General features: G+C 35.2%; 1 protein-coding gene and 1 long non-coding RNA gene across 2 annotated transcripts in view; one reads left to right on the forward strand and one right to left on the reverse strand.

Moving 5' to 3' along the window:
• The window catches only part of LOC150092861 (tetratricopeptide repeat protein 17-like), a 43,025-nt gene extending 27,523 nt beyond the window's left edge, over positions 1-15,502 (forward strand). Inside the window, exons 5-8 of the mRNA XM_090414649.1 lie at positions 1,200-1,280; positions 1,905-2,024; positions 11,139-11,282; positions 14,198-15,502. Of these exons, the coding sequence (XP_090270775.1) occupies positions 1,200-1,280; positions 1,905-2,024; positions 11,139-11,282; positions 14,198-14,371 (519 nt within the window). The 3' untranslated portion in view covers positions 14,372-15,502. The remainder of the gene's footprint in view (positions 1-1,199; positions 1,281-1,904; positions 2,025-11,138; positions 11,283-14,197) is intronic.
• Positions 1-27,860, reverse strand: part of LOC150092860 (uncharacterized) — a 235,404-nt gene that overhangs the window by 27,572 nt on the left and 179,972 nt on the right. The gene's annotated exons all lie outside the window — the stretch shown is intronic.

Genomic DNA, 27,860 nt, shown 5'->3' on the forward strand with positions numbered 1-27,860 from the left:
AGTTGAATGTTTTCCCATCTTTCCTTTGATAAACGCAGCGTCAACAAAAATAATGCGTCTTCATTTTTATTGCTTCTAGATATTCCGATTTATTCTAAGTCGAACTCGTGCTGTTTCTCTTAACTGTTCATTAATTCTAATTAATATATTTTTTCTAAATTTATTCTTCTTTAGTAGGACTGTTAACTCGGCCCTTGAATCCACAATGCTAGACTGCCCGAAGAAAGATCTAATTTCAATTCTCGTCGCCAACTACAGAAACCCTTTTCTAAGCCTTTCTTCCACTGGTTCCCGAGTTTGTCGATCTCTGGTAGTACGGGAAAGCGGGATTTGTTTTCCCATAAACTCGGGTTTTTCTTCCTCAGAGAGCCGATTGTAGAAGCCACAATATCTCAGCCAATAACATTGTGTTAGGGTTAGAGACTATGAGATGGCGGCACTTCTCTGCCGTCTCTTCGTCGGATGTTATTTAAAACTAGTGACAGTCTTGGACCAGCTATCTTTGATTGGCTACTGGTGGAGTTTGAACTGCCCACTCAGCCTACAAATTAGACAGGGTTAAAAATGTCCTTACCTACTCACTGTAAGGGGAATAAAAGGCATTAACGGATTTTTGATTATTCTTCAGTGTACATTTCTGATTTTTTTGTTCAAAATTATAGATCTAAAGAGTGCATTTTACATTTTGAATTTTACTACACCTTATACCTTATTATAGGACAAGTACTTTATTTATCTTTTAAAAATTCCCTAACTTTTTTTATTCCCCGAATGGAACTAAAGGAGTCATTTTATCCCTGTCTAACTTTTGGAGTTTGAGAGGCAGTCAGTCTACATCCTAAGCAAATCGGAGATAACTGCCTAAACAATCAACATCAATGATTTTAAACGACCCTTGGTGTATATTAGATAACTCCCACCATCTCGTGGTCCCCAGCCCTAACGTAATCCATTATTGTCTTAAATAGTGTGGGTTCGATTTTCTTAAGATGCCGGATTAAAACCCTGAGTTTTCGGGAGGGGGGGGAAACCAATTGCCCTTGACAGAGAATTATTTTACTATTAATTTCTACTTGTGTTCCCTATGCCTTTTACAAAAATTGATTTCTTTATTATTCAAAGCCAATATCATGAGAAACTGCATTTTCATTCTGTTCATTAGAAATAACTCATCTTCTTTCTTATCTCTTCTGAACTAGGTGTTCAAGGATTTTGAAGATAATCTAGGAGTTACTAAAGTCAGTGATGTAGCAAATCTTGTAGCATCTGGACTGCAAAAGGTAGGATTATTAATGCAAGACTGTGCTTGAATGAAAAAATGTTAACGCACATATTGTTCTCCACATGCAGAACATTTCGATGTACACTATATTCTCTAAAAATTTAGATCCCTTGGAAGATGTAGACAATGCGAATCTGGATTATACAAAGTAGGTATAACAGTAGCAGAGATCAATCGTATCCTGTATGGACTGCATCGGGAATATAACAGACTGATTGACGACTTACGGTGGAGGAAACAATTTTTGAGATTTGACAATTCCCTCTATTAAAACTTACATCATGTTAGTTCCAGAATAGGCTGGGGTTTAGATAATCTAGGAATCCTATTCTAGAAATTAAGCATGGCCCTTTCCCGACCCTTTCAGGCTTCTAATAGCAAAGCGATGATTTTACCCGAAATTTATTCTCAAACATCCCTACCACACATCCTTCACATATACTACTAAAATATAGCCTTAATCAGCGATTGGCTCGAAATAAAAGTGTTCCGATTATTTGGACAGTAGATACTTGACTAATTTTTTTTAATTATTGAAACAGAAATCGCCACAATCACACTGTTTAATTTTAAAATGCCATTCTTTATAGATTGTTTAGAAATATGTTTAATCACTTTTCAGGATCCTAGTTCGTGGGTGCTACTAACTATTGCCTCCTTATACTGGAGACTTGAAGGGGATGCTGAGCAAGCCCTCATTTGCCTACGCGCTGCGTTGCACTTTTCTCCAAGGAAATACAAGGTATGTCTCGATATATTAAAGTAAGAATTCAAAAAATTTCCTTTCTTCTGCTTATTTTTTACACATGAATTTATTTACATGACTTAGTCGAGATGTAACACATCTTGTTTTCCTGTAGGCGTGTCTTTTTTCTCATTTATTCTTTCTTTATTGTTTCATTTTCTTTTTTCGCTTCTTGTGTTTCCAATCTGTGTTATTTATTTATTTAATTATTTTTAATTCGTATTTTTTACTTCATTGTGGTCATTTTTTGCTTCTTTCATATTTTCGATCTTTGAGTTATTTCTTTCCCCCCCCCCTCTCTTTTTTGTTTCTAAAGTTTTTTTTTTTTTTTCATTTTTAAGTGCTAGAATGAGTTAGAAAACAGCTAAGCAATACGAAATGTACAGATGCTTCATTTTTCGAAGTAAGTTCCTTCCTCTGGTTTGAATTGAGTTAGGTAGGGTGGAATTATGTTCTGGGAAACCATTAGCCTTAGTTCTGAACATATTTGGACCATTTTTTGGGGTGCACTGCCTTCCTTTGTCTCTTAATCGTCAGGAAAATGGTGACCTTTCAAATCCCTCCACGTTTGAGTAGACAAAAACGAAATAAGCTATGAAAATCCATCTCGTACTATCGTTTGCTCTATGGAGGATCCACAAGAGTGCTTCTCGTGAAGACGTCGCTTACCTCACAATATTGGTTCAAAAGGTGGTTACACATGCTAAAATTTTGCATAAGCTCGCTATAAATAATTGGAAATCCATCCTCTACAGACGTTATGGAAATGAGACGACTCTGTGCTATATGACTTCATAGTCAAAACTGATTGATCTACAATTGATGTATCAGCTCATCCTCAGAATCCTATTTGTCAATAAACTACTGGATTTCTCTACGGTCATTGATCTAAGTGGCCATTTTTTGTTAATGTCACTGTTGTTTTTGAAGATGCGGCTCCATCCGTGCGATGGGGCAAAACGCAGTCCATACGTGTAGTTAGTGTTCAATGACAGCCTTCATCACATTCAGCTCACAAAAATCGAACCAGTGCACGCTGTTGCTCATGTAGTCAGAGCTGAGACTGCGCTACGCCGATAACTCATCAAGGATACTGATGAAGTGAAGGTCAGACACCTCACTTGAATAACCATGAGGGTTCATGTTCCCGATAGCTATCACATTCAACTGGGAAACACATCGAGGGAGAAAAAATACATCGCAGCTCTCCTTGTTTACCATGGGTTTGTGAAGCGTAAGAAATTTGTTTCTTTATGTGAAAAGTGACAACATCCAGCTTACTGAAAGACACATCGCGTAGACTTCGAGTAAATACGAGATTTCGAACTCGCCAGCCACAGATCTGTGGATCCACGCTTCCTCACCTGTAACAGTGCTCCTCATCGAGACGTCGCTTACCTCACAATATTAGTTTAAAAGGTGGTCACGCATGTCCAAATTTTGCATAAGCTCACCGTAGATAGTAACTGGAAAACCCATCTTGTACAGACGTTATGGAAATGAGTGATTCTCTGCTGGAGATCGAAATAACCATGTTTATTTAATATGACATGCGCGATAGTTAACTGCGTTTTAGATTGCTGTGCTAGCTGTTTCTCAACAAATAATGGACGACTAAGTGGTTGGATTTAAAGCATTTACAGTTACGTAGCATGCTGATATGTAAAAGGTCAATGCATCGCTATAAATGCATGCATTACGAATGTATTTATTTCATGTCATCTTACCGCAGCGAGCCATTTTCATTCACTTACCTGACCTGAACAATGTATTTGATAATTCCCTCTTAATTCATAGACAGCGCTGAGGTTTTGGAGCGTATTTTAGTATTTTTGATAAGGTACGTTCGACAAATAAGATCCAGAGGGAAATAAAACTAAGTTTGAATAAAATGTGCCTGCGATATAAACTTGCTAGACATTAAACAAATAATCCGGAAGTTACGCATCACAGATCAACAATGAAACACGTGTCAGACATCTCGCATGATAGGAACTATCAATTTGAACAACGATTCCATTGTTGTTAGTTTACGTTTCATGAATCAATCTGATACTGCATGATTTCAAATTGTAAATAACTATATTCTTGATGAAGTACACCATAGAACATAAAATTCTAGTAGGGTAAATGATTTTTATTTGTTACAGTTGTATCGTGGTTATAGCGGATCCATTTCACATTCAAACTATTATTAAAATATTAAAATTAAAATGTTAAAATGCTCATTCTTGACATCTTTCTTATAAATAATCAATTAACCCAAAGAAGTTAAATTCTTTTCATTTGCGAACAATAAAATAATCTACTAAATATATGAAGAGCCAATAATCGATTTTGAATTTTTATCACTTCATTTTTCCTTGTTTCTTTTATTAGCTTCCCTCTCCCTTAGAATACGAATTGCTACAGTTAATAACACTGAAAGATTCAAATAGTGAAAGAATATTTCAGGTCTCAATCAATCAGCGTTCAACGAAAATAACCATTCGTTGCATTTTTTTTCACGTCTCCTTTCTTCCACGAATTGTGCATTTCAGCGAATTGCTTTTCGATGAGTTGCTTTTTTTAAATGTTTATTGTTCGATGAATTGTTTTTTCAGATAATTGTTGTTCGATGAATCGTGTTTCAATGAATTGTTGTCTGTGAATTTTCATACTGTAGCGAAAATGTGTAAGTCAAATAAGGCAAAAAAATATTTTATTTGACTTTGATTTTCTTTCAGATACTATTTGTCTGTAATACTGGGTTTAAATACTGATTAGCGACTGTTGCATAATATGAACACACACACACACACTGAAACTATACGATATATTATATTCAAATTTATATATATATATATATATATATATATATATATATATATATTATTAATAAATATATTAAATTTCAGAAGAATAAATATATCATTAAACAAATATTATGCATTAAATATTCAAATATACATGGTGGCCATAAAATAACTTTCCCTCTTTGGAGGTATCTGTAGCTAAAACTAATACACGGAATGAGACCACATTTTACATTGAGACTTTCGAAGGCATGGGAAGATGAATTCCGCGAAAAAAATATTTAGTACCAAAAGTCGCAATAATAAAAATTTTGGCGCTGGCGGAGCCGAAAGCAGTCAAATATTTGCAGTAAATGCAGGTAAAAAGGATTATGCAAATTTTACTGTGCGTACCCTGACAGCAGCGCCACCAATTCCACTTAAAAAGGGATTGGGAACATTCAGGCAGTTATTTGAATGACTGACAAATTGTGCTCAATATGCGTCCTACCTTGCCTGAGCGTGCTTTACTTGTTAAGTTGTTTTACCTTAAACAGTGCAATGCCGTAGCGGCCCTTCGGGAATTTAGAAGGCTTCATAACCAGGTCCAGAGGACCCTGATTCTGATGAATACATTATTTCCTATGAGTTTAATCACTACATTAATTTCTGTGTCTCTCGCAAGTTGTTGTTTTAGTTTAATTATTATTATTATTATTATCATTGTAATGCGCCACATATCCAGCTGGAATGAGTAATGCGGCTGTCGCTTACACCATCGAAATGTTATTATTCCATTTTTATCTGCCTTTAATGTAATTATCCGCTTATTTTCGGTTCCGCCAGCGCCAAAATTTCCCCTATCGGCGACGTTTGCTACTAAATCTTTTTTTTCGCGGAAATCATCTCCCAATGCCTTCAAAAGTCTCAATATAAAATTTGGTCTCATTCCATTTATTGGTTTTAGCCACAGATGCCTCCAAAGAGGGAAAGTTATTTTCTGGCCACCATGTATATTGGAATATTTAATGTATAATATTTGTTTAATGATATATTTATTCTTCTGAAATTTAATATATTTATTAATAATATATATATATTTAAATATAATATAATCAATATAAATATAATCAATTTGGTTCAATAACTTTATTAAAATTGTTTATATGGGAAAGTACTTTCCCAACGCTGTCTCTCATGTTCTTCAATTAACCTCTCAGTCGACAAGCTGTTATATCATTTGCTGCAGCTATTTTATCGACCAGTAGCAGTAATCTAGCTGCAGCAAGTCAAAACTACAAAGACTTGAATGCAAATTGATTAACTTAACTGCAATATGAGTAATCTTTCGAAGTTTCTTTAATTTGATATCCCCACTCCTTCCCATGGCGATGTATTGTAATTCGAATAGAAAATACACGCCGTCTAAAGAAAATAGATTTCTTCTCTTTTTTTTTAATTTCTATTATGGACAAAATGAATGTGCAGAATATTTTTTCTTTGGTTTTTGGTCCTTGAATTGCTTGTTACGCCTACTACTGGAAATTTAACAATTACAATACTAAAATTAATATTTTCTTTTCTTCAAAATATACAATAAAAGTGTGATGCATTCCCATTGAAGAAATGCAATTATATTTAGCTGATAAAATAGCAAGAAAAAATGCACACAATTAGAATTTTTCGAACTGAAGAAAACCTGACTTAGATATGTTGTCTTACTGCATTGAAGTGTACTTAAAATGTCAAACTGTGAATATTGTGAGATGCCTGCATCACTTGCATATAAAGCTGAATTCAAATTCCCTTCTATTTGGTACAAGATACTCAAAAGAAAACTAAAAAACACAAGAAAGTATTAAAAAAAAAGTATACGGGGCCAATACATACACCTGGGGACGATACACCAGAACTTTGTATTAAGCGGTGTCATTCCCGTAATAATATTGCCTGGTTGAAAGAATAATTGCAACGAAGAATTGCATTCACCAATACTCATGCCAACATGCATGTTAACAGGAACTAGTGGCCGTCGGTGAAAATTCTAAGTGGGGGAGCTGCATATACAAAATTAAAAAAAAAAAAGAAATTCTTTTTTTTTTGCTAATTAGTAACCAGTTTATTAATAAATGAATTTACATATTAAAAAAATTGTTTTATTAAAAATATTTCACCCTCACCACGAACAAACACTAATAATAAAAGTTTCGTATCTGACAGAAATAATGCGCGCATTCATACAATTTATGTAAGCGACATTGCCCAAACGAGCGGTGTCGGAATCACTTGTAACGTGCAATCACAAGCGTAAACGAATAACGGCGAGACCAGCTGCAATTGGCCTAACGTGATGATTCTGACACTGCATTAGATCGCAGTGCTTTTGTTTCTTAATCTTAAGTGCTAATCGAACAATTCCAATTATTAACTATTCAATCAATGTCGAAACATAAGCTGCAACCTTTAACGTGTTGTATTGCATTTATATAATGTTGTAAGCATTGTTATTATTTATAAACAAAGACAAATTTTCATTTTTTCCTTGGGGGTGCTGCAGTGCTTGTACAGGTGAATGTACGAGCCGCCACTGGCAAGAACTTAGATTGAAATTGCAGCTTTTGCAGATAATCAAAATCTTTCAGTTGAGCAATATGCTTACCAATTTCAATTACAGAGTGCAACTTATGCAGTACTGAGTATTTGCGAAGAGAATTCAGTCTCTTTTTTAAAATTGTTTTTCTTCATATCACTGTATATACTGCTATTGGCCAATTCGACACATTTACAAGACAGTGTGTCGGTATTATGTCGAGAGTTTTATTCTGCCCATATAACCGACTTGAGTCGACACCTACATCACCACGAAGGAGTTCTCTAAGGCTACAACAAGAGGGTACTGCTTTTCAGTTTTACAAGCTCTGCAGAAAATCCATCCGGACTTTCAGCCTGTACACAGATTGAGCATGCTAAAGACTTCGCTGCTCGTCCTACAATGCGACGTGCATTAATTTTCTTAACAACTGAGAGCCTTTGAGAATTTCATAAAACTTTTTAACATTAATTCGTTAATGTCAAAAAGTTATTTATGTATAAATAATATTTTTAAAAATTAATATTATTTATTTATAATAAATAATATTAATATTAATTGATATTAATTAATTGATAGATAGACATAAACTGTGTGCTCTCATTAATGTTTTTCCATCTCTCTCTCTCTCTCTCTCTCTCTCTCTCTACTCAATTTCCTTTCTCTCTTTTATTTTTAATTTATTTACTTTTTCCTTTTCTTTTTATCGCGTCGCCGAACTCATTCTTTGTGTGAAAGATGAGGTTATCATCTCGCAGTCTTCTGAATTTGTTTTTTCCGTCAGCCTTTTAAATGAAATTTAACTCTGATAGGTCATGTCTGTTAAACGTCGTACAGCATCGCGCAGAATCCATAAGAAATACATTTACACAATCCTTTCTTTCTCTACGAATGTCTGCATCAACAATACACCAATCCACTGCGATTACACAGACTACCTGGTTATTAAACACCGCATCCCCTTTCCAAAATTCTGCCGCAATTGAACGTACATAATAAATGATAAGCGACTTTCTCACAGTTGTCTGCCCACACCATAACATTATTAAGTCGTTAATAATTGCTGCGCACTTCAGTACTAGTATGAATAGTAGCTCCCTCTGCAGAGCATCTCTAGAAATTGGCAGGAAGCCAAGAAATGTTCGGAATCAGAAAGGTATTTTTATTATTTTTTATATTTTGACTGCCGTATCTTGCGAATTGTATAATTTAGAAGCCTGACTTTCCAAGAAGTAACTTAGTAGAAGGATAATATCCTCTTTAATGATTGTTCAATGACTTTAATGGCTGTTTGAATTATTTAGTTTGCGAGCCAGGGTGAATAACCGTCCGCAGGTTAAAATTTTGAATGCTGTAAAATATTGCCAGAGAGAGAGAGAGAGGAGCTGCAGCGAATAATGATGTAGGAATTTAAAATAATACTGGCTAGTAGCTACACTGTCAGTCTAGTTTATACGGTGACCTCGTATATACTGCTTAGCTACGTACATTTACTGAAACTTAAATCGAATTTCTTACGAACTCACATTTCTTGAGATCTGGATTTTTCTTCGCGTAAAAGGTTGCTCTAAAGGCTCTTAAGGATGCCTAAATACTGCAACTACGAGTGTTGGAAGTAGGAAATACCATTTGGGGAATGATCACTTTAAATGGAAATCTCTCAGATATTTGTTTCACAAAGAAACTTATCTCTGTGGAGCAGTGGCGCACGCATGCAGTCTGCATACATTTGTCGACGACTTTCTAAACTCAAACTGTCCTAACAATCTGTCTTTGTTTTTGCAGTTTTTCTTCTGAGTATTGTAACGTTGCAAAGTCTTTACAATTTTAATTAAAAAACCGATCATTAACTCATTTTTAATTATTCGCTAAGTTCCTAAAAACATCTAAAATGATTATTTATTTAATCTAGAATTGTATGCTTAATATTAATGTTTATTATAACGTCTTAATAAGATTTCTTTTTAACAAACTACAGCTGATAAGTTTAGTGAATAATACGAATAATAATATTTCCGTTTTTAATATTTTTTTTATAAAAAATGTACATTTGTCAACGTACATTTTTTATAAAAATATTAAAAACGAAAGCCAATAAACTCTTCTCTTTTTTTTTTCCTGGTATGACGTCATCATTTTAAACTCGCATCTCGTGAATGAGTCTGTCGTATGAGATCAGAGGTGTATTGTTATAAAGCCTGTCTGGAATGGGGGAGTTCCTTTCAGGGAGACTTCGCATTTCCACCACACCCACGCTAAACAGGTTCTAACAATGCGTGGGCCACTGACCCGGTAGCGGTTGTGAATGGAAGTGGAATCATGGGAAATCAATAGCAGCTTTCCTGTTAAACGAATTAATCATCACTCAGTATACTAGAGTGGGAATATTAGCACAGCATCATCAGGAATAGGTTGGAATCACGTTGAGGAGGGGGAGAAGTGGCCCAAATCCCTTCGGGTTTCTGTTGGCTTTGCACCAGTAATATTAAAACAATGGTTTGGGAGAGTCGCGTGCACTCAGTGTGTGCTGTCATTATTTGATTAGCATTATTCAATTATCATTTTTATGGCAACGGCATGAAAAGTGGTCTGGTCAAAGAGTAATTAGGAAACAGCGATTTTAATGGAATGAAACAGAAAAAGATAAAAACTGCATCTTCCCTTAAAATGAATTCTATAGGTCGGTGTGATTGTGTGTGTTTTCATAAACCTTAAGCATATACAGAGTATGAAAATAATTACGCAGTTATGCGGAGAGATTAAGGTAATATAAATTCTAATTTCACGCATTGTATGCTATTTGATTACATTGACAGGAAGCACGTGCAACGAAGGGACCGATATACGAACTCTGCAGTGATCATGTCTAACTTGGAAAACCTGGAATAAGTAAAATAATCTTTGACGTTACTAAAAGTGAACAAGTATTTCGAGAACGAGAGAGAGAACTGAACCAAAAGTGATCATTATCTAGAAAATAAATACTACATATTTAAAAACCAGTTTGAATAAAACACTCTTTATTTCGTGAGCAGTAGTTGGATGCTCCGAGGGCTTACTGAAAAGAGTAATTTTTGTTAAAAATATTTCACATTACTACTGTTACTGCTAGAGGGATTATATCAGAAATTCTATTGCGAGAGGAGAATGTTTGCACGGATGAAAACGGCTGTAGGGATTGTTTCTGACTGCAGGTCAAATAATTGACACGCATTCATCATGCGAATAATTTTTTTTTTTTATGCGGAAGATGGCGCACATATCACGAATGCTGTTTTGTTGGACATGTTCATGATGATAAACTATGGCAGTACACTTTTCCGAAATCCTGTATATTAGAAATTCATATCTACTGGCACTACCAGAAAATTCCTGACTATGAGTGCATGAACAAATGCCCGGATTCACACCACTAGTTTCAGTGTTTCAACCTGATTTCCATTCTTCAGGAGGATGCTTGTTTTTGTTTCACTGATATTAAATGCCGACTGACATTACGAAAAAAAAAAAGGACATTTTATACATTTCTCAAACTGACAAGTGTCGAAATTTCAAATTACACATTATCATATGCTCAACCAATCTCTCTCTCTCTCTCTCTCTCTCGCTCTCTCTCTCCCACTGCCAGAAAGAAATTTTAATTTAAAAAAATCCATGAATCTACATTAAGAAATTAATTAACAGCATGTGGTTTAAATAATGATGTGTTATTTTTATTATTTTAATGAGAATATTTCTCGTTTCTAGGACATACCCCTTGTAAGCCTTGCCAACGTTCTCCAAAGAACCGGTCTGTATAACGATGCTCTGATCGTAGCTAATATGGCTCTGGATGTGTCTCCACGTAATGCGATGGTTCACTTCACAATAGCTAACATCTACTCTGCTAAGGTAGCTATCATTAATTTTAGTCTGCTTTACTAACACCAGAACCTTGATGCCAGTTTGAAATTTTAATGTCCTTCTGGACTCTGTGACATGATTTTAAGGGATTCGTGATATTACGTTATTCGTAACACATTAAGACGAAAGGAAAATTAATCACATCGAAAGATCAAAAGTAAAGGTATGTTAAATAAATAGATGTGCGAAGTTTTTACACGTTTCTGTAAGAAGAAAATGTTCGCTCACAATAAGTTCTGCTTTGCAATAGCAAAAGAGATGCTCCCGCTAGGAAGTTGAATTCCTCGCCATTGGCGATCAATTGCACCAGGCGATTGGCTGGGAAGTTTGTCCCTTCAGATGTAATCTAAACTGTGAAGACATTAATGATTAATGGGTGAAATTTGCATGACGAAACTTTTCAAACGATTATTGAAAATGAGAAACACCACTACTTCCGTTCTCTTGAATGTTACTTCCGGCGATTTTCAAAATTTCAGTCAACAAGAGAATAGAAAATTTACACCATAATATGACAGTTAATTATGAATATGAATAACATTATTTCCCGAGACAGGAATGGTTTCTGTTAAAGGACGCAGATTAGCTAGAGTCTTCACAAAGTAAACATCTTTAATGTACGCTTTCGTATTTTGCAGTCTAAAAATGATTGCCACTTTGATATGGGAAAAGTTGTACACTTTTCTATATTTTAAACGTCCGACTGTGATGGTTTTACGGGCGTTGTAGGATTCAATATGTAGGGATTTTGAAAGAGAAGGTGAGGATTTTCGCTGCTTCTGTGATATTTTTTATTACAAATCCTTGGAGCAGCACTTGCTGGAGAACCATCCTGTAGTGCGAACATTCAAAGAAGAATAATGAAGGTATTCATAGCAGAAAAAGAATTGTCTATGCGTGTGCAGAGCACAGTGGTGTAGCTAGAGCTTTTACCGCTCGGGGTGATCCGTGAGTTTGCCGCCCCTCTCAACACACACAAAAAATACTACGAAAAGTCAACACTATGTTTATTTTTGAAGTAAAACTTAATTTCAACATCCCAAAATGTTATTTTTCTTGCTTTCCTGTTAGCAAAATCGTCGATGACATTGGCGAAGTCTATTTCATAGTAATGTAGGTAATTCTTAATCTATTTTATTTAGAAAAACTCCTCTCCCAACTAGCAACACTTACAGCAATTGTGAGGAAAATTCGCAGTAGTATTACGATATTTGGAAATGAGTTCTCGAGACTATTTTAGAATTAACTGCAAAAGTTCAAAACGGTTAAAAGTGTCGCCCGGGGCGGACCGCCTCCTCCGTCACCCCTAGCTACGCCTCTGGCAGAGCAGCTGTTATCAATGAAAAGAAGAGTAGTTAAATACACGTTAAATATTATATATATATATATTAATGTAACACAACTTTCAGGTCGAATTACAGTAACCGCAGTCGGGTGGCATTTTAAAATTTTCTGGAACCCTAAAATAGCGCACCAACTACATCTCAAAGCATGTTCGCATAAGATGTGAGAAAAATTATGATGTCACCCATACAACAATACTTGCATATTTTTAATCTATGAATTCTTATATAAGATAGCAAAATATTGTCAGTTACTTCCTTTCGATTTCGTTCAAATGTGTGTGTGTGTGTGTGTGTGTGTGTGTGTGTGTGTGTGTGTGTGTGTGTGTGTGTGTGTGTGTGTGTGTGTGTGTGTGTGTGTGTGTGTGTGTGTGTGTGTGTGTGTGTGTGTGTGTACATTTTTTAATATCAGAATACACAAACTATCGTTTATACGAACTTCAGTACAAGTCAAGTAAAAAGGAATCTTGTTCCTTGCATTAATATTAATATTGATGCGAGGAACATTAACATAAATATTAATTACTTTTACATATAAATTAAATATTATCATAATATTTAACGCTAATTATAATGATGATTACTTTTCCATGTTTGATTACCGCTGAATTGTAAGCGTATGTGACATACACACCCGTTCTGAAAAACGTTTTGAGGGATTTTAATAAGAAAACTAATGAAACTACAGAACCACTGGATGATCATAATTTTCTGTTGTGGATGGTGAGGGACATATTCGTTATGGTTAAACATTCATTATGAAATAATATAATACAGATCTATTGTTCATTTATTTGTTAAAGCTGAAAATTTTTGACACAAGCACACACCAGGATTGAATGCAATGTGTAATCATCCTACTATTATATACACTTTATAACAAATTGTAGAAATTTTGCATATATTTGTTTTATGTACATATTATATAGTTTTGTATGTATATTTTTAGAGATATAATCATCTTTTGCATCCTATGTAGCGAATTACAATTTATTAAATAAAATGTAGCTAATTATTTAAACTATAATAATAACTAGAAATCAGGGTAAAGTGATTGATTGAAGCAAAAATATCACTAGAGATCAGCATAAACAGCACTTAGGACAAGCTCCGAAATTTTTCTTACTGACCGCACATCTGTTTACTTAAACATCGGTACCAAGTTACGGCAAATCGAGTATGTTTGGTAAGTGCATCCACACAGAAATCGATTTGGGCCTCACCGCAGGTTGCACACGTGTTTTGATGGACTGGCCCTTGCTGATAACAACGCGGACTAAGAAGGATGAACCATACGACCCCACGTGTTGCAACAGTGAATTTTTTTTTTCCCCTTTCAGTTTCTGTTTGTAACTACTTACACTCAGCGGTCCAAACAGTAACAAGAAAGTTTGTAAAACCATTTGTTAAATTTATTCATTGATTCGACCAAATCAATCACCAGATGTCACTAAAAATATTGAGTTTTATTGAAACTCAAAATATAAAATTGTATCTGCTATTTGAAAATGTTTTCTTATAAACTTGCATAATTAATCTGTTTCCTTATTTTCTCGATAGAATGAGATGCTTTCTGCGAAAAAGTTTTATGAAGCTGTTCTTGGTCTTCAGCCGAGTTTCCAACCAGCCTTTCAACGGCTTCGATGGATCCAGTGCACCTACTTATCAGCAGAAGACATTTCGATGTTGATCTCCGAACTAAGCAAGTCTTCAGAGTTACCTAGCTTGGACTGACTTGCAGTTATAGAAGGCTGAGAACACAAATAATCAATGCATTTATCCTAAAATTTCGATACGGCTATACAAAATACCTGATCAGTTATAACAACAAACATATGCCTTCGTGAATCTCTATCACCGTGAACTCAAGTTAAAACGATAAGTCTATTCTGGAAGGATCGTCTTGATGCACAAGTATCACAATTAACAGTAGCTTTTCTTTTTCCAGTAACCGTTATCCGATGATAAAGGTGTCTGTTAAATTTGTATATGCCGAAACAGATCGGTGGGAGACTATAGTTTGGTCAGTGGCATCCTGCTTTACTCATTCAACCAAGTTGGCACACCACGCAGTATAGTCAAATTTCCCTTTGGATATTTTCATCCACTTCAATTATTTCGATTTTCCGTAATACTTGGCATTTGAAGACGACGACATGGGTGCATGGTTGTGAGGATTGTGTAATATTTTATGTAGAATTCTTTCCATTGTGGTTCCACCACTAATTCGACACCCAATGTCACATCAATAAATAACCCGACCGAGCTAGTTGGCCAAACGGAAACTGTCTCCGCTCAGAATTTGATTCCTATAGCATTGTAAGTTTGTGAAATCGTTAGACTATAGATGATTTTCATCGCCAGGTGTGAGACCACACTCTCTGCTTAGCAGACCTGAAATGGCTCTTGGAAAGTTTTTTCCTTGTTTGATCTCTGAAGCAGAGTATACGAACAGCCCTCTCCGTGTATGAGTGGCCCTATACCTGAAAGGAACCATAAAATTCTAAACAATTTCGTGAACTCTCCTAACGATTCCGTTTTATATTTTTAATTACGGACTACTGGTCATTAGGAGTGCATTTCGTTACACTATCTATTCAATACTTTGTTGTGTGTAATCCCGATTATAGTGGTTGGCTGGTTTCAACCATTGCAGAAAGGAAACAGCAAAATATCTAAACTTTGCATCTGCCTCCTTGAAGTTCTTGTCTATAAGTTAAGTCAAACTCCTTGAAGTTCTCCTTGAAGTTCTTATCTATAAGTTAAGTCAAAGTGATCTTAATCATCATTACAATGATATTACAAAAACCATGGAATAGATTCTGCAGATTTCTGCTAGAAAATAAACATAAAAATTACTCAAGAAAAAAAAAACAATGAATTGTTATTTCACTTTTTATTATTAATAAAAAATACACTCCCGTAAAGTAAGAGCTATCCAGAATATTGCACCATATTCTCTAGAAACCACTTTTGCTTTCATCATAACAAGCTCTCCCTCAGCATAAAACCACCTGCCTGTATTATTATTATTATTATTATTAAGAGAGACCTCCAGGGAGTCAGAGACTCATCGAGGGAGGCCACATACCACACACACACACGCTATCATACTTATCTTGAATTCATTCACACTGCTTGCACTCACAACATCCAAAGGCAATCCGTTCCAATCACGCACCACCCTCCGAGAGAAAAATCTGGCCCTTACACCCTTCTTGGCAGCCTTCATTCTCAGCTTCCAAGGATGCCCTCTCGTCCTTTCCCCGCCCTCCATAAATTTAAAAATCCCATCAATGGAATTCCTGTATGATCCTTCCAGAAGTTTGTAAGTCTCAATCATATCACCCCCCCCCTCTTTCTCCTGTTTGCTAGTGTCTGCAGTCTACAAATTCTCAATCTGTCTTCATAATCAGTATTCCACAATCCTGATATCATTTTTAACACTCGCCTTCTCGCCTTTGTACTCTCTCCAATAAATATCAGAATCACTACAGAAACCAGACCTGCGCACAATAGTCCAAGTGAGGTCTTATCAAAGCCTTGTAAAGAGGCAAAATAACATCCTTATCTTTACATATGAACGTTCGTTTCAACATTGCAATTATCTTTTGAGTTGTATTTGCAATCTTTGCCACATGGCCCCTAAACTTCAACTTGCTATCTATTAACACTCCAAGATCCCTAGCTTCATCAGTTTCTTCTAGCCTAATCCCACTAATATAATAATACGACATTGGATATCTAATCATTCCGAAGTGCATGATTTTACATTTACTGACATTGAACTGACACCCATTTTCCTATGCCCACAATTCCAGTTTATTCAAATCATTCTGCAAGGACTGCATATCAGCAGCATTCATGATTACCCTGCCCATCTTTGCGTCATCAGCAAATAACTGTATGTCGCTTGTCAAATCCTTCCCAATATCATTAATGCACAGATTGAATAACAGTGGACCAAGCACTGATCCTTGTCTTACACCACTAGTTACCTTATATCTTGCAGACTCGCATCCCCCACGTATACCACTTTTTGATATCTGTCAGTCAGCCATCCTCTTATCCATGCTAATATTGTATAACCCAAACCCATTTTCTCCAATTTATGCAGCAGTCTGTCACGTTGTATTCTCTCAAAAGCCTTAGCAAAATCCAAAAGCATCATGGTGTGTCCATTCCCCTCGTCTAGTTCAATGGTAACATTGTCATAGAATGTGAGCAAGTTGCTAAAACATGACCTTCCCATAGTAATCCCATGGTGTTCATTGCAAAGTAGAGATTCACTGTCAACCCATTTCTGAATTCGGGCCCAAACTAATTTTTCTGAAATCTTCACCTTCTAAGTTTATGAATGGAACATTCATAAACTTAGTCACTTCCCAAGTGAGTACGGCATGATCACTGTCACCAACTGGAGGCAGAATAGTTACGTCTTTAACTGAAACGCCCTCTGACAATATGAATACGAAACTTTCATAGTAGCAGTACAAAATTAGCATTTCACAGTAAATTCTCCACCTGCTATATTTTTAAATAAAAATACTACTTTTATTATTTTTAATGTAATGTTTTGTAGTACATCTTCAGTTATTGTTACTACATGTCTGTCACGTTTCATATTTCAGCCGCACGCACTCTTACACGAGTTTGTTCTTATTCAAAACATACCTCGACTAGCCATATCACGTAACGTTCATTCTCTTTCCCAGTTTCGAATAACTCGAACCACGTGGTTCTGCATGTGCTACGTGTTTCTTCATTGTTTAGGCTCGGTAATGGTTGAATTTATCAAACAGTGAAAGTCTGCTTTGGTTCGTTATTCAAACAGTTGTTTATACACAAGTGCTAGTGAAGTAATTAGTGTGCCGTGTGAAGATTGAGATAATTAAGAGTAATAATACTATTTGTTACAAAGAACAGGCACTTGTCCTTTGCGGACGAACATTTGTAAAACTTATCAGGTATGTTTTATTTTAAGTTCGAGCTGCAAAATATTCTGCTGTTTTCATAACTACGTAAGAGTGACCCGATTTTGTTTAATATTTCGTCTACTTGAATGCTGTTACCGTGGCAAGTAAGTAGTTATTAATTAAATAAACGAAATGACTGATTTTATCTGAATAAAGCAAACTAATTAATGAGCTAATTACAAACCAATCCGTAGAAGAACAGTTTCAACGATGAGAGTTATTTGCGTATGCCGAATGGTAAACCATGATCTGCGGCTGCAGTAGCGTGTTGTACTTCGATAAACAAACAAACCAAACACGCTACTAATAAAGAAATCGCAATAAATGGCGATAATTTTTTTTCCCGCAAAAAGTTGTTTATTAGTAGCGTGTTTAGTTTGTTTGTTTAGTTGGGTAGTGCATCCACCGACTGTTTAGGTCCTCAAGGACGGCCAGCTAGCTTTTTATATTTTATTTACGGCTGTTTGAATTATCTGCTTCTATATTTATCCGATGTGTAAAATGATATTCGACATGAAGTGATTTTTGTTTATGCCTTATGATAAACTTAGCTTCTGGTTGATGTAGAATACTGTTTACTGGAAATTCAGTTCGTGTGAGTTGTATTTTCAGATGAAATGTGCTTAGCCGAACTGTAGTTATATATTGTCATGGACGTTAGTCCTATATAAGCTGTATTTGAAAGACTGCATTTATCAATGAGGGTTCTTGTGCCGGTGACTGATGTTCGCGAACGGGTTCTTTCAAAAAAGAAAAAAGAAAAAAAAAACGCTCTAACAGTGGCGGCTCGTGACTTGAAATCGTGGGGGTGCTGCCACTTTCGAAATTTGCATACACACTGTAAGCACAGTGTAGACGTGTTTGGATAAAATATCAAAATGATGGTAAAAATTAAAAAAAAATTAAACATGAAAAAATATTGTTTATTGTCGATAAAATTATACAGTTTGGTATAATTCAAAATTACTTAAAAATAAAATCCATTATCATAACCCCAATAACGTTCTAAAATAAAAATTATAATAAATGTTATGTCTTTAATTGTAATGTCCAAATATTTAAAGAGACGGAGTAAACACGATAAGCACTACGAACACTCTACTACTGGCGCAAACTGCATGTAAACAACAGTGGAACTGCGCGACGGACAGTGCCGCATTATGCTAATAGCTCGTATCTCACTATGACGTGTATATTGCGTAGCAATATGACACTGTGCTGCTAGCGTCCTTCGCCCTCCTAAGTGCTACAAGATGGATTTTTATTATTTTTTATACAAAATAAGAGAATGTATAGGATTGTTGATGATAAAATTAAATATTACAAGCAAATATAAATAAATTAATAAATATATTTATATATCGAGGAAAATTGGGGGTGCTGCAGTTCCGCAGTGCCTATGCACGAGCCGCCCCTTTAAGGGTTAGCATCCAGAAATCCTGATGTAGATACCCAAGCATGGAACTTTTTAAAGCCTAGTGTGGGACCCCCATCTTTAATGAGCAGGGTGGGGGGGGGGAAATGAAAATATTCCAAAAATGGTTTTAATAGTAAGACAGGTTTCTACTCTTTCCCCGGATAAGGAGAAAAGTTATTCCTCTAAAAGTCAGTGTTTAAGAGAAAAATGGTCGCATAATCGTTGTGTAATGACGGGTACCTCATCTGAATTTTCTCTATTGCATTAAAAATAGCGACGAGTTTGTTGCTTGCTAACAATAAACACGGGCGTGGCATTGGCTGTTAACAATTCATAAATGGCCGGGGACTCCTCATGAATTTTAAAGAGGGCTCTGTCACATTCGGTAAACTGATGAATATTATATTAATTTTAATAGGAGTTTATTAATGCCTCTTGGTTAATTGAAAGTCTCTCACGTCAGTGAGTGAACTTAAATACATAAGGTTATATAAGTTTTTTAAAATTATAGACTATTAGGTGCATTGCCTTGCCTGTAACTACAGTTTTTTTCCCCTCAATTTAGGCAATTTTCTGTTTACATTCACGACTTGTGAAGAATGCTTCATGCAGGATGAACCGGGTTCTTTTAAGTACCGAAAAAAATATTTTTTTCGTTTCTTTGTTCTGAACACAACACAAATCACTTCAGGTTTTAAGTACTAAGATATTTCTATTTTTTTTATTTTTTTTTAGTTATCTTGCAATCTATTGGTTTTTATGCATCAATCTTATTTGCGAGTCTCAAAATATTAATTGTTTAATAAATTTTAAACATCACAATAATGACTTATAAAATTAATTAACGTAAAATGAACGTAAAAAAATGGCTGAGATAAGATGCGTCACTGATTCAGTAAGTACGGATTGAATTACAAACTGACGTTGTTAATTTTATTGCCACTAGATGGCGGCACACGTTATCATGTGCGTAATTGAGTATTTTGTGTTCAAAAATCACCATAAAGGATGGGTTATTCTTGCTGCATATAAATGAGGCCTGATTATATTACAAATCTTTGTTGCATTTAAATTGTTTTAATTAACTAATGCTGTATGATTGTTCACGGTAAAGTGTATTTTAGTACTCGTAAATAACAAAAATAAATTAATATATTAATAATTATATGATGGTGGACACTTGTTATATATGTTATATATATATATATATATATATATATATATAAACCCAGACAGCAATAAGAGATTTGGTTGAAGATACAAGAAAATGGCTCCGATTTGATGAGTGTATATTTACTTATCACATAAAATATTTAACATATTTGAAATTCATACCCGTCTGCATGTTACTTGATTTAATTTGTTAATTAATTTGATATACTGTTCATAAACAAATAATAATCGATGATAGCTATGCTATAATGATCGATACGTCACAATATTTAAGTCTACTTCAATCACCAATGAAAACACGAAAAGATACTTTGTACATCATGTTGGCGAACCATTGTATCGCTTTGGTGTGCATGTAAGCGAATGTTTACCCGTTCATAGGTCATGAATCTTTATAATTTTTTTTTTTTTATATCAGACAGCAAATTTAGAGAGATCACGAAATCTATCCGATAATTCTAATAGATTTTATCCGTTCACGTATTTACATGTAGTACTTAAAGAGTTTACCTCGTAGAGGAGATGTAGCAGAGATAACTTTTGGCGGTCTTTGCCTGTTTATCATTCCATCTTAATTACGCAGCCGATGATGGAGGAAGGGTAGCTTCGTGAGGCATCCCGTGCATTGGCATTTCTCTAATGGTCTTTGCTCGCTTCATTTCGCAAGACACAAAGATGAAGCAGCTGGAGATACTGCGATATGATTGCAACTCACTGACGTAACAGTGTCTGTATCTCAGCGTGAGCGCCATTTATTACGTGCACATGTCAAAACCCAACCAGAGTCACTTAGAGCTAACGTACTCTAGGATGCCTTTCCCCCCTCTCTTTGTAACAAATCAGTTTAGATGCATTTGCAACAGTTTTTTCATTGCCGTCCGAAAATCAATTAAAAAAAAAACTTACATTGATTGCAGATAACTGGAAAACTGTAAGGGAGTGCTGATTTTCCTACTTCAGTATCGAAGAGCTGCAGTCGGTATCTTTTTATGGGATGCTCTTGTTAATAATTGATGAATACTGAATAAAGAAATATGTAGAATGTAGTTTGACTAATAAATCTAGCGAGGACTTTTCTTGCATTCCGGCCACAGGTGAGAGAAGAGTGAGTTTGTAACCATTGACGTCCTGTTTAAACTTATTTGCAAACGGTCGATTTTTAAATGTGGACTATTATATTATGTTTACTTTGGCAGACAGATCCTTGGCTTTCAAAGGTCACTCGATAAAGCTTGCTGGTAAATTAAAAACTCTGCAATAATATCTTGCAGAAACCAGCAAGCTCATCGCGGAGTGCAGAAGCAAGCGCAATAGCTTTGGCATTAATTTATTCCACAGCAAAAAAAATACTGCCCCCCCAGTGTGGCCTGACAGTTCTCGGATGTTGCTGGTTGATATTTATCTCTGGTACAGTAAGAACAAAACTAACTTAAGGGCTTCCAGCTCTTAGCAATATTGCTCCTTTTACATCGGGGGAAAAGAGCTAGCCAACCTCTGGAGTAAAATTACTAAGAACAGTGACTTGCCATCATGAAGAGATATCTCCCACACATCTACTCAGAGACTTACAACTGATTATGAACTGGAGTACTGCTGTTCAAATACTGCCTTTAATATCATATTTGCCTGAAAACCGCTAACACACCCGATTTATACATCACTACTACTGATCCAACTAAAGGCGTTTGTCTTTTAGTGTAATACCGGGTCCGGACTCGACATTAGAGTTGAAAACAAATGCTCCACAAATCGACTTACTCTCCGTGCTGCAAGTGTGCCTGTTTAGTCCACACTATTAAATCCACATCGTTAGTATTTCATCGTAAATATTTTTATTTTTTACTTAATTTGACTGTTTTTTTTTTAATGTTAAATCTGTAGCTGTATTATGGATTCTGTATTTGTTAACGTATGATGCCTTTCTTATGTAACAATTCCACGTACTTATTTATTCCTTACTTTCTATATGTATGTCATACGCTAAATAAATAAATGCTTACAGCAAAAGAACGTTTTTTGTCTGACTCAAAATTTGAAATTAAATTCCTCTCCTTATCCAAATCGCTCTCAGTAAGAAACACCTCAAATATTATATAAGGAATGTTCAATTTCTTTAGATTTTGTATTTTTCGAATAAATTTCTGTTTTTGAACAAGAACCGCAACCTCATTTAGATAAAATTTATATATTTTACTAATTAGTTTTGCGATCTCCTGTTTATTTTGGGGATTTCATGACCCTGACTACTTGAATAAATCAGATTCTAAATACTCTCCTGAGAACTGGTAACAATCTAGGCGCTAGCTATCGATATTCTTTGCTATGACTTGAGTGCAACAAAATGAAATAAGCTACAGATTTGCAAATACTGTATAAAAATTACAGATTACTCAAAATAGGCTTAGTAGCTTATAATTTGTGTGTCGAGACAGAATTCAGCAGGTTGATTGGCACTGGGATTTCAAAAGTAACTAATTTGTAGGTGTCGCACAGAGATCGGCCATTAAAATATCCACCATAAAACATGAACTAACTGAAGTTACAGCAGCTTTAGCTCGCATAATAAAAAGTGAAGTGCGCAAAATTTACTCTAAACTTGATCAGATGTCTCTTCTAGCTGATTACACATCGCATCCGTAGCCTTCAAATATCCTAATGTCCTCCGCCACTCAAGTCTTTATATCTCACAAGTACAATTTCAAATCCTTCCTATCTTAGAACAATATTCTCACATTGTGGATGGTGTAGGCTGATGATCCCTTCTTTCAAGGGCTCATTCCAATCAATATCTCACAGAAGCTCTGTTTCCGTCTTAAGTCTAAAAATGTTTTCTTGAGCATTTTCCCTCTAGACTGGAGTCCATAATTTTCTTATTTTATTTTATGCCAGTCAGAACAGGAGCTACTGGTGACTAACATCCATTCGCACTCCACCTTTAAACTTTACTCACTCCTATCTTTTATTCTCCGTCTCTGTAGTTTTTTCTGGAGATTGTTTCTCAAGGATTATAATTTCCGGCAATTCAAGAAAAACATCAGTAGGTTTTTCTTGAATCTTCTTAATCACTTGATCATACTTGGCACTGTTGTGTTATCTCGTGTGTTAATGTTAAAAATATATTTGATGGCACCTGCGTTTAACATCCGGAAACATTCAATATTACGTTACTGTTTCTTTTAATTTAAATACCAGATTATGTAACTAACCTTTATGATTCAGGCAGATAATAAGTAGAAGATCACAGAAAAGGGAGGATAAAGTATAGAAGCTGTAAAAGGATATCAACGAAAACTTTATTCAAATCTAAGGAAGAGATATTTAGAGTTTTAACCTTGGTTTAAATGCTTTAAATCTTAGCTATATTATGAAGAACACATTCCTGTCTTAGTGCAGATGTGTTGAGATAAGCACAGTAAAATGGATTAAGATGAATTAACAGAAAGTGGGGATTTAACTGACTGTGTTCTAAACATTCATGGAATTACGAAAGGTGCAAAACTTTTAATGAGATCTAGAAATAATTTTCTTACTTAGATTAAAAGGGAAAAGTTATATTTTTGAAATAAAGAGTTGCGGCGTACTCAACCATCAACAACAAGATTTAAATTAATAAGAGTTATGAAAATATCGGGGAAATTTTTTTTTTTCGTAGTGGTGTGGTTCGTTTAACTTGCTGTACTAACTCAGTACTTTCTTGTGAAGAGATTGAAGTACAAACTCTCGAGGAACGGACCCTCCGTTTATTCTTCTAATAAACGGAAAATCCATTTTCATTTTCTGTTTTTTTTTTCTATCTTAAACATCAATGAAAATCCCCCACCCCTGAAAAGTTGGTTTCTTCTTTTCTCAAAGCACGCCAAATGGTCGCTGAACATAACAGTTAACCAATATAATACGCCCTCCTCACTGTTTACTACCTTTTGCCTTAATGCTTACAACACCATCGTACAACTATACTGTTTTTATATTAGTCTTAATTACAAGAAAAATAAATCAATAAAATTCAGTTCTTTTTGATGCGAAGTGAATAAACATCTCATCCTTGCATAATTGAACGCGATATACAGACGGCTACTTCAGTACCAGCACTTGAAGAGAAACTGTAGCATCACGTCTCATCTGTGCAGATACTATAACGAAATCTAGATGTGAAATGGCACCATTGCATCAATTACATACAGGCAGTAGTTACAAAGCCGATAAATCCCCTGTTTTAAACTGCATAAAATTCCAAGATTCCAAAAAGCATACTTCCTTTTAAAAATGCCATTCACGTTTTGACTAATATATCCAGCAATTAGGGATGTACTGTTTTAATAAAACACAATCTCACGGTCAGTTTCAAAACAAGGTAAAACCAGATGACTTTGGTTGAAAGGTGCTGAAAAGGATCATTTTAATTCATAACACACCGTGATTGGGAATATTAAAAACCATTTATCAGTCCCTCGGTGAGTGACCTGAACACCGTTTAATCATCACAATACTCGTTTCTGACAGCATTATTATAAAATCTTTCAGACGTTGTACTCTGTCATTTCTGAAGTACAGTATACTTCTTCGAAAGAGTAAAGAAACAAACAGTTTCTTGACAGATCTTTTCGGAACAATTATCTCATGCCAATCGATATCTTATAGAGTTTCTGAACCCTCTTATCTGCTTCGTCCATTAAATGCATTTTAAGAAAATAAATGCTTTTCGTGAAGACCTTATCGACTGCAAATGCTTCTTTAGAAATGTCAAGTTTGTCCAAAAAGCAGTACTTTTCCTTTCGGCGTCAAATTGGTTTTGCATCTACGAGTAAACAAAATGTCTACTTCGCAATAAAAAGAACATTAAAAAATAACTGGGCCTCCTACGCCTTCCGACCTTTCTCAATTATTCGTGTGCATGCGAAGGAAGAAGAGTATTTTAGGGAACAGAATTATATTTCACTGTTATCGAGAACAACACTTAATGAATTGAAAGTGGATATGTTACGTAGGAGCTAGCAGGAAGTTGAATACAAACTGGATATTTTTAGTGTTACTAGAGATCTACTTCATGCAACTCCCGATTATTCTCAAAAACTAGTCAGAGAACGCAGGCTATGAAGCCTGTGTTCTCACGTCTGTTAACTGTGTCTTTCGTCCAACTGACAACATTTCGGACAGCATTCAAAACTGGGTGCTGGTCCTCTCTAAATGGCGTTTGATTATTTTAGGAATGGTGTATGTTACTATTCTTAAACTGAACCCTGATTTGTTGAAATATGCTCGAGATTGATTTCTTTTTATGATTGGAAGTCGTAAACATGAGACAAAAATAATCTGAACTGAGATAGCGAGCAACGTTGATTACGATGCATGTTCTATTGAACTCGTCATTATAATGTTTTATTCACCGAAGTAACTCAATCATGATGTTCTCGCTCACCAAATAACGCGAAACAGACCAACCGAAAATACAAATCCAAGAAATCTCTCCATCCTTTTGAGGATCTCTAATTTCAGATCAATACACCGTGAAAAGAACGAGTGAAGGTTCAAACAGATCTTGGAATTGACAATCAATCAATTAGCATGAGATTAATATGCCTTGAATTGTTTTACAGTGGAAGATAGGAAGAGGGAAGGGGTAGAAGAAGAGATAATGAATGCAGAAGTTTAAATATTATCGAGAACATATACAAAAATATATCCCGTTGTATGTTTAAGTATGCACGTGCATCCATTGTTCTTTATTTGTAGGTTGCAGTCACCTATCGGAATGGTCAGAGAACTTGCAGTAATAAACAGAAAAAGAGATAAATGTTCGGTTGTAATTCACGATCCAACTCCTTTCTGAAATATTATATAATTTCAAAAACTTAAATATAAATTCAGACACCAATAAGCACTGCAAATGACTTGTGCCATGCAGTGAAGCAAGTTTGAAAGAGTTGCATGACGTTCTATAATGTATTTGTCTGTCCCACAATAACAGATGGGTTGAAAACTTGGCGGTTGGCCAAAAGAAAACGAAAACACATGCAGAAAATAACTTTCCTAAACGAATTGCTCGCCCTTTGTGCGACGAAGAACAGAAAAGAAAATAATAAACCTCAAGAGAAGGTCAAGCACCTAAAAGCCTTAATAAGCATAAAAGATATGCCACTGCGATGAGTACACGCAAATTTCTTTTGAGCGAAAATCGCGAAACAAAATGATTTGAACAGAGAAGCACAAAGTGAGAACTTGAATATGAATTGATCTAAAACAATTAAACGAGGGTTTCAGTGGATCTGGAGAATGAAACAGAAAATCAGTTTAAACAGATTTTGACATTCACGTTACTCTAACGTTCTATGAACTGCTTAAGTTCATAACTTGTCTTGGGTAACAAAATAATACCAGAATGAAACCAAACCTTCAGTCCCATTATGTAAACAAAACTGTATTTAAAAGTGAAGCTTTCTATTTTGCAATTTAAATAAAAAAGGGAGAAATTCTCCAAAAGGAGGGTGCGATTGTACTGATATAATCGAGCGTTCTTATTTGCGTAAACAGCATACCTCTACAATATAAGCAGTAAGACTATTCAGAAATATTTAATCACAGAACTACTAGTTCCCTAAATTACTCATTTCAAATACCAGTCCATGATCTACTTTAAAGTACCCAACAGTACTTTAATCTTCTTTAATCTCTGGTCTAATCTAAAACTACACTTCAATAGTTGAAGCCTTTTTCCATGCCTTTTAATGCGCCATTTCCGAAATACTAAAAATATTTTTCTAATCCAGTTTTATTAAACGATCTTCATCTTCATCTTGACTCTTATTTATCTTCTTTTTAAGGTTTGTGTGTATTGGATCATCACATATTAATCTGTCACTCTGTATTTGCTTTTCTTAGAATTTAGCTCCCTCAGTGAGAGGGTGCAGCACCACGTCCTTCCAGTTCTTCCTTTTGGTGGCTTTCCTTTTTGTTTCTGCATAGCCATGCGATCCTGTCCATGATCTTATATCTTCAAGCCACGTCCTTCGTTTTTTACCTCTTAATCCTTTTCCCATAATTTTCCCTTCTAAATCCGTTAGTATCCTCTGTCCTGCTGAACCTCTCAGTACATGTCCTGCCAATCTCATATTTTTCTGGATCATTTCCTGTAATAAAGATCTCTGTGTTCTCATTCTCTGTAGGACATCTGTATTTGTCACATGTTCTGTCCATGGGATTTTCAGAGCTCTCCTATAGCACCACATTTCAAAGGCCATTATCTGTTGCCTTACTCTCTTCTTGAATATCCACGTCTCACTTCCATATGTGAAAATTGGCCACATCTAATGTTCTTATCATTCATTTCTTTGTCTCAATACTCACAGAACTTCTGAGCAGATCGTTATTTTTCCAAAAGGCATCTTTTAGCTATGGTTGTTCTTATTTTTATTTCTTTACCTTGCTTTCCATCTGCAGTAAAGTAGGCGCCTAAATATTAGTATTCTGTTGAATGTTCAATTTTCATATTGTTTATGAATATTTCTGGTTCGGATTTACTTTCTTTTGAGATTTTCATAAATTTGGTTTTTTTTTTTTTTGCATTAATATCTAATCCAAATTCTTTACCTTCTTCAATTAGTAGCTTCAGTAATTTGATTAGTTTGTTTCTGTTTTCTGCTATTAGAATGATATCATCAGC

This window comes from Typopeltis vanoorti, chromosome 25, assembly GCF_054136105.1.
Source record: "Typopeltis vanoorti isolate ZY-2024b chromosome 25, IOZ_Tvanoo_1.0, whole genome shotgun sequence".
Lineage (NCBI taxonomy): Eukaryota > Metazoa > Arthropoda > Arachnida > Uropygi > Thelyphonidae > Typopeltis > Typopeltis vanoorti.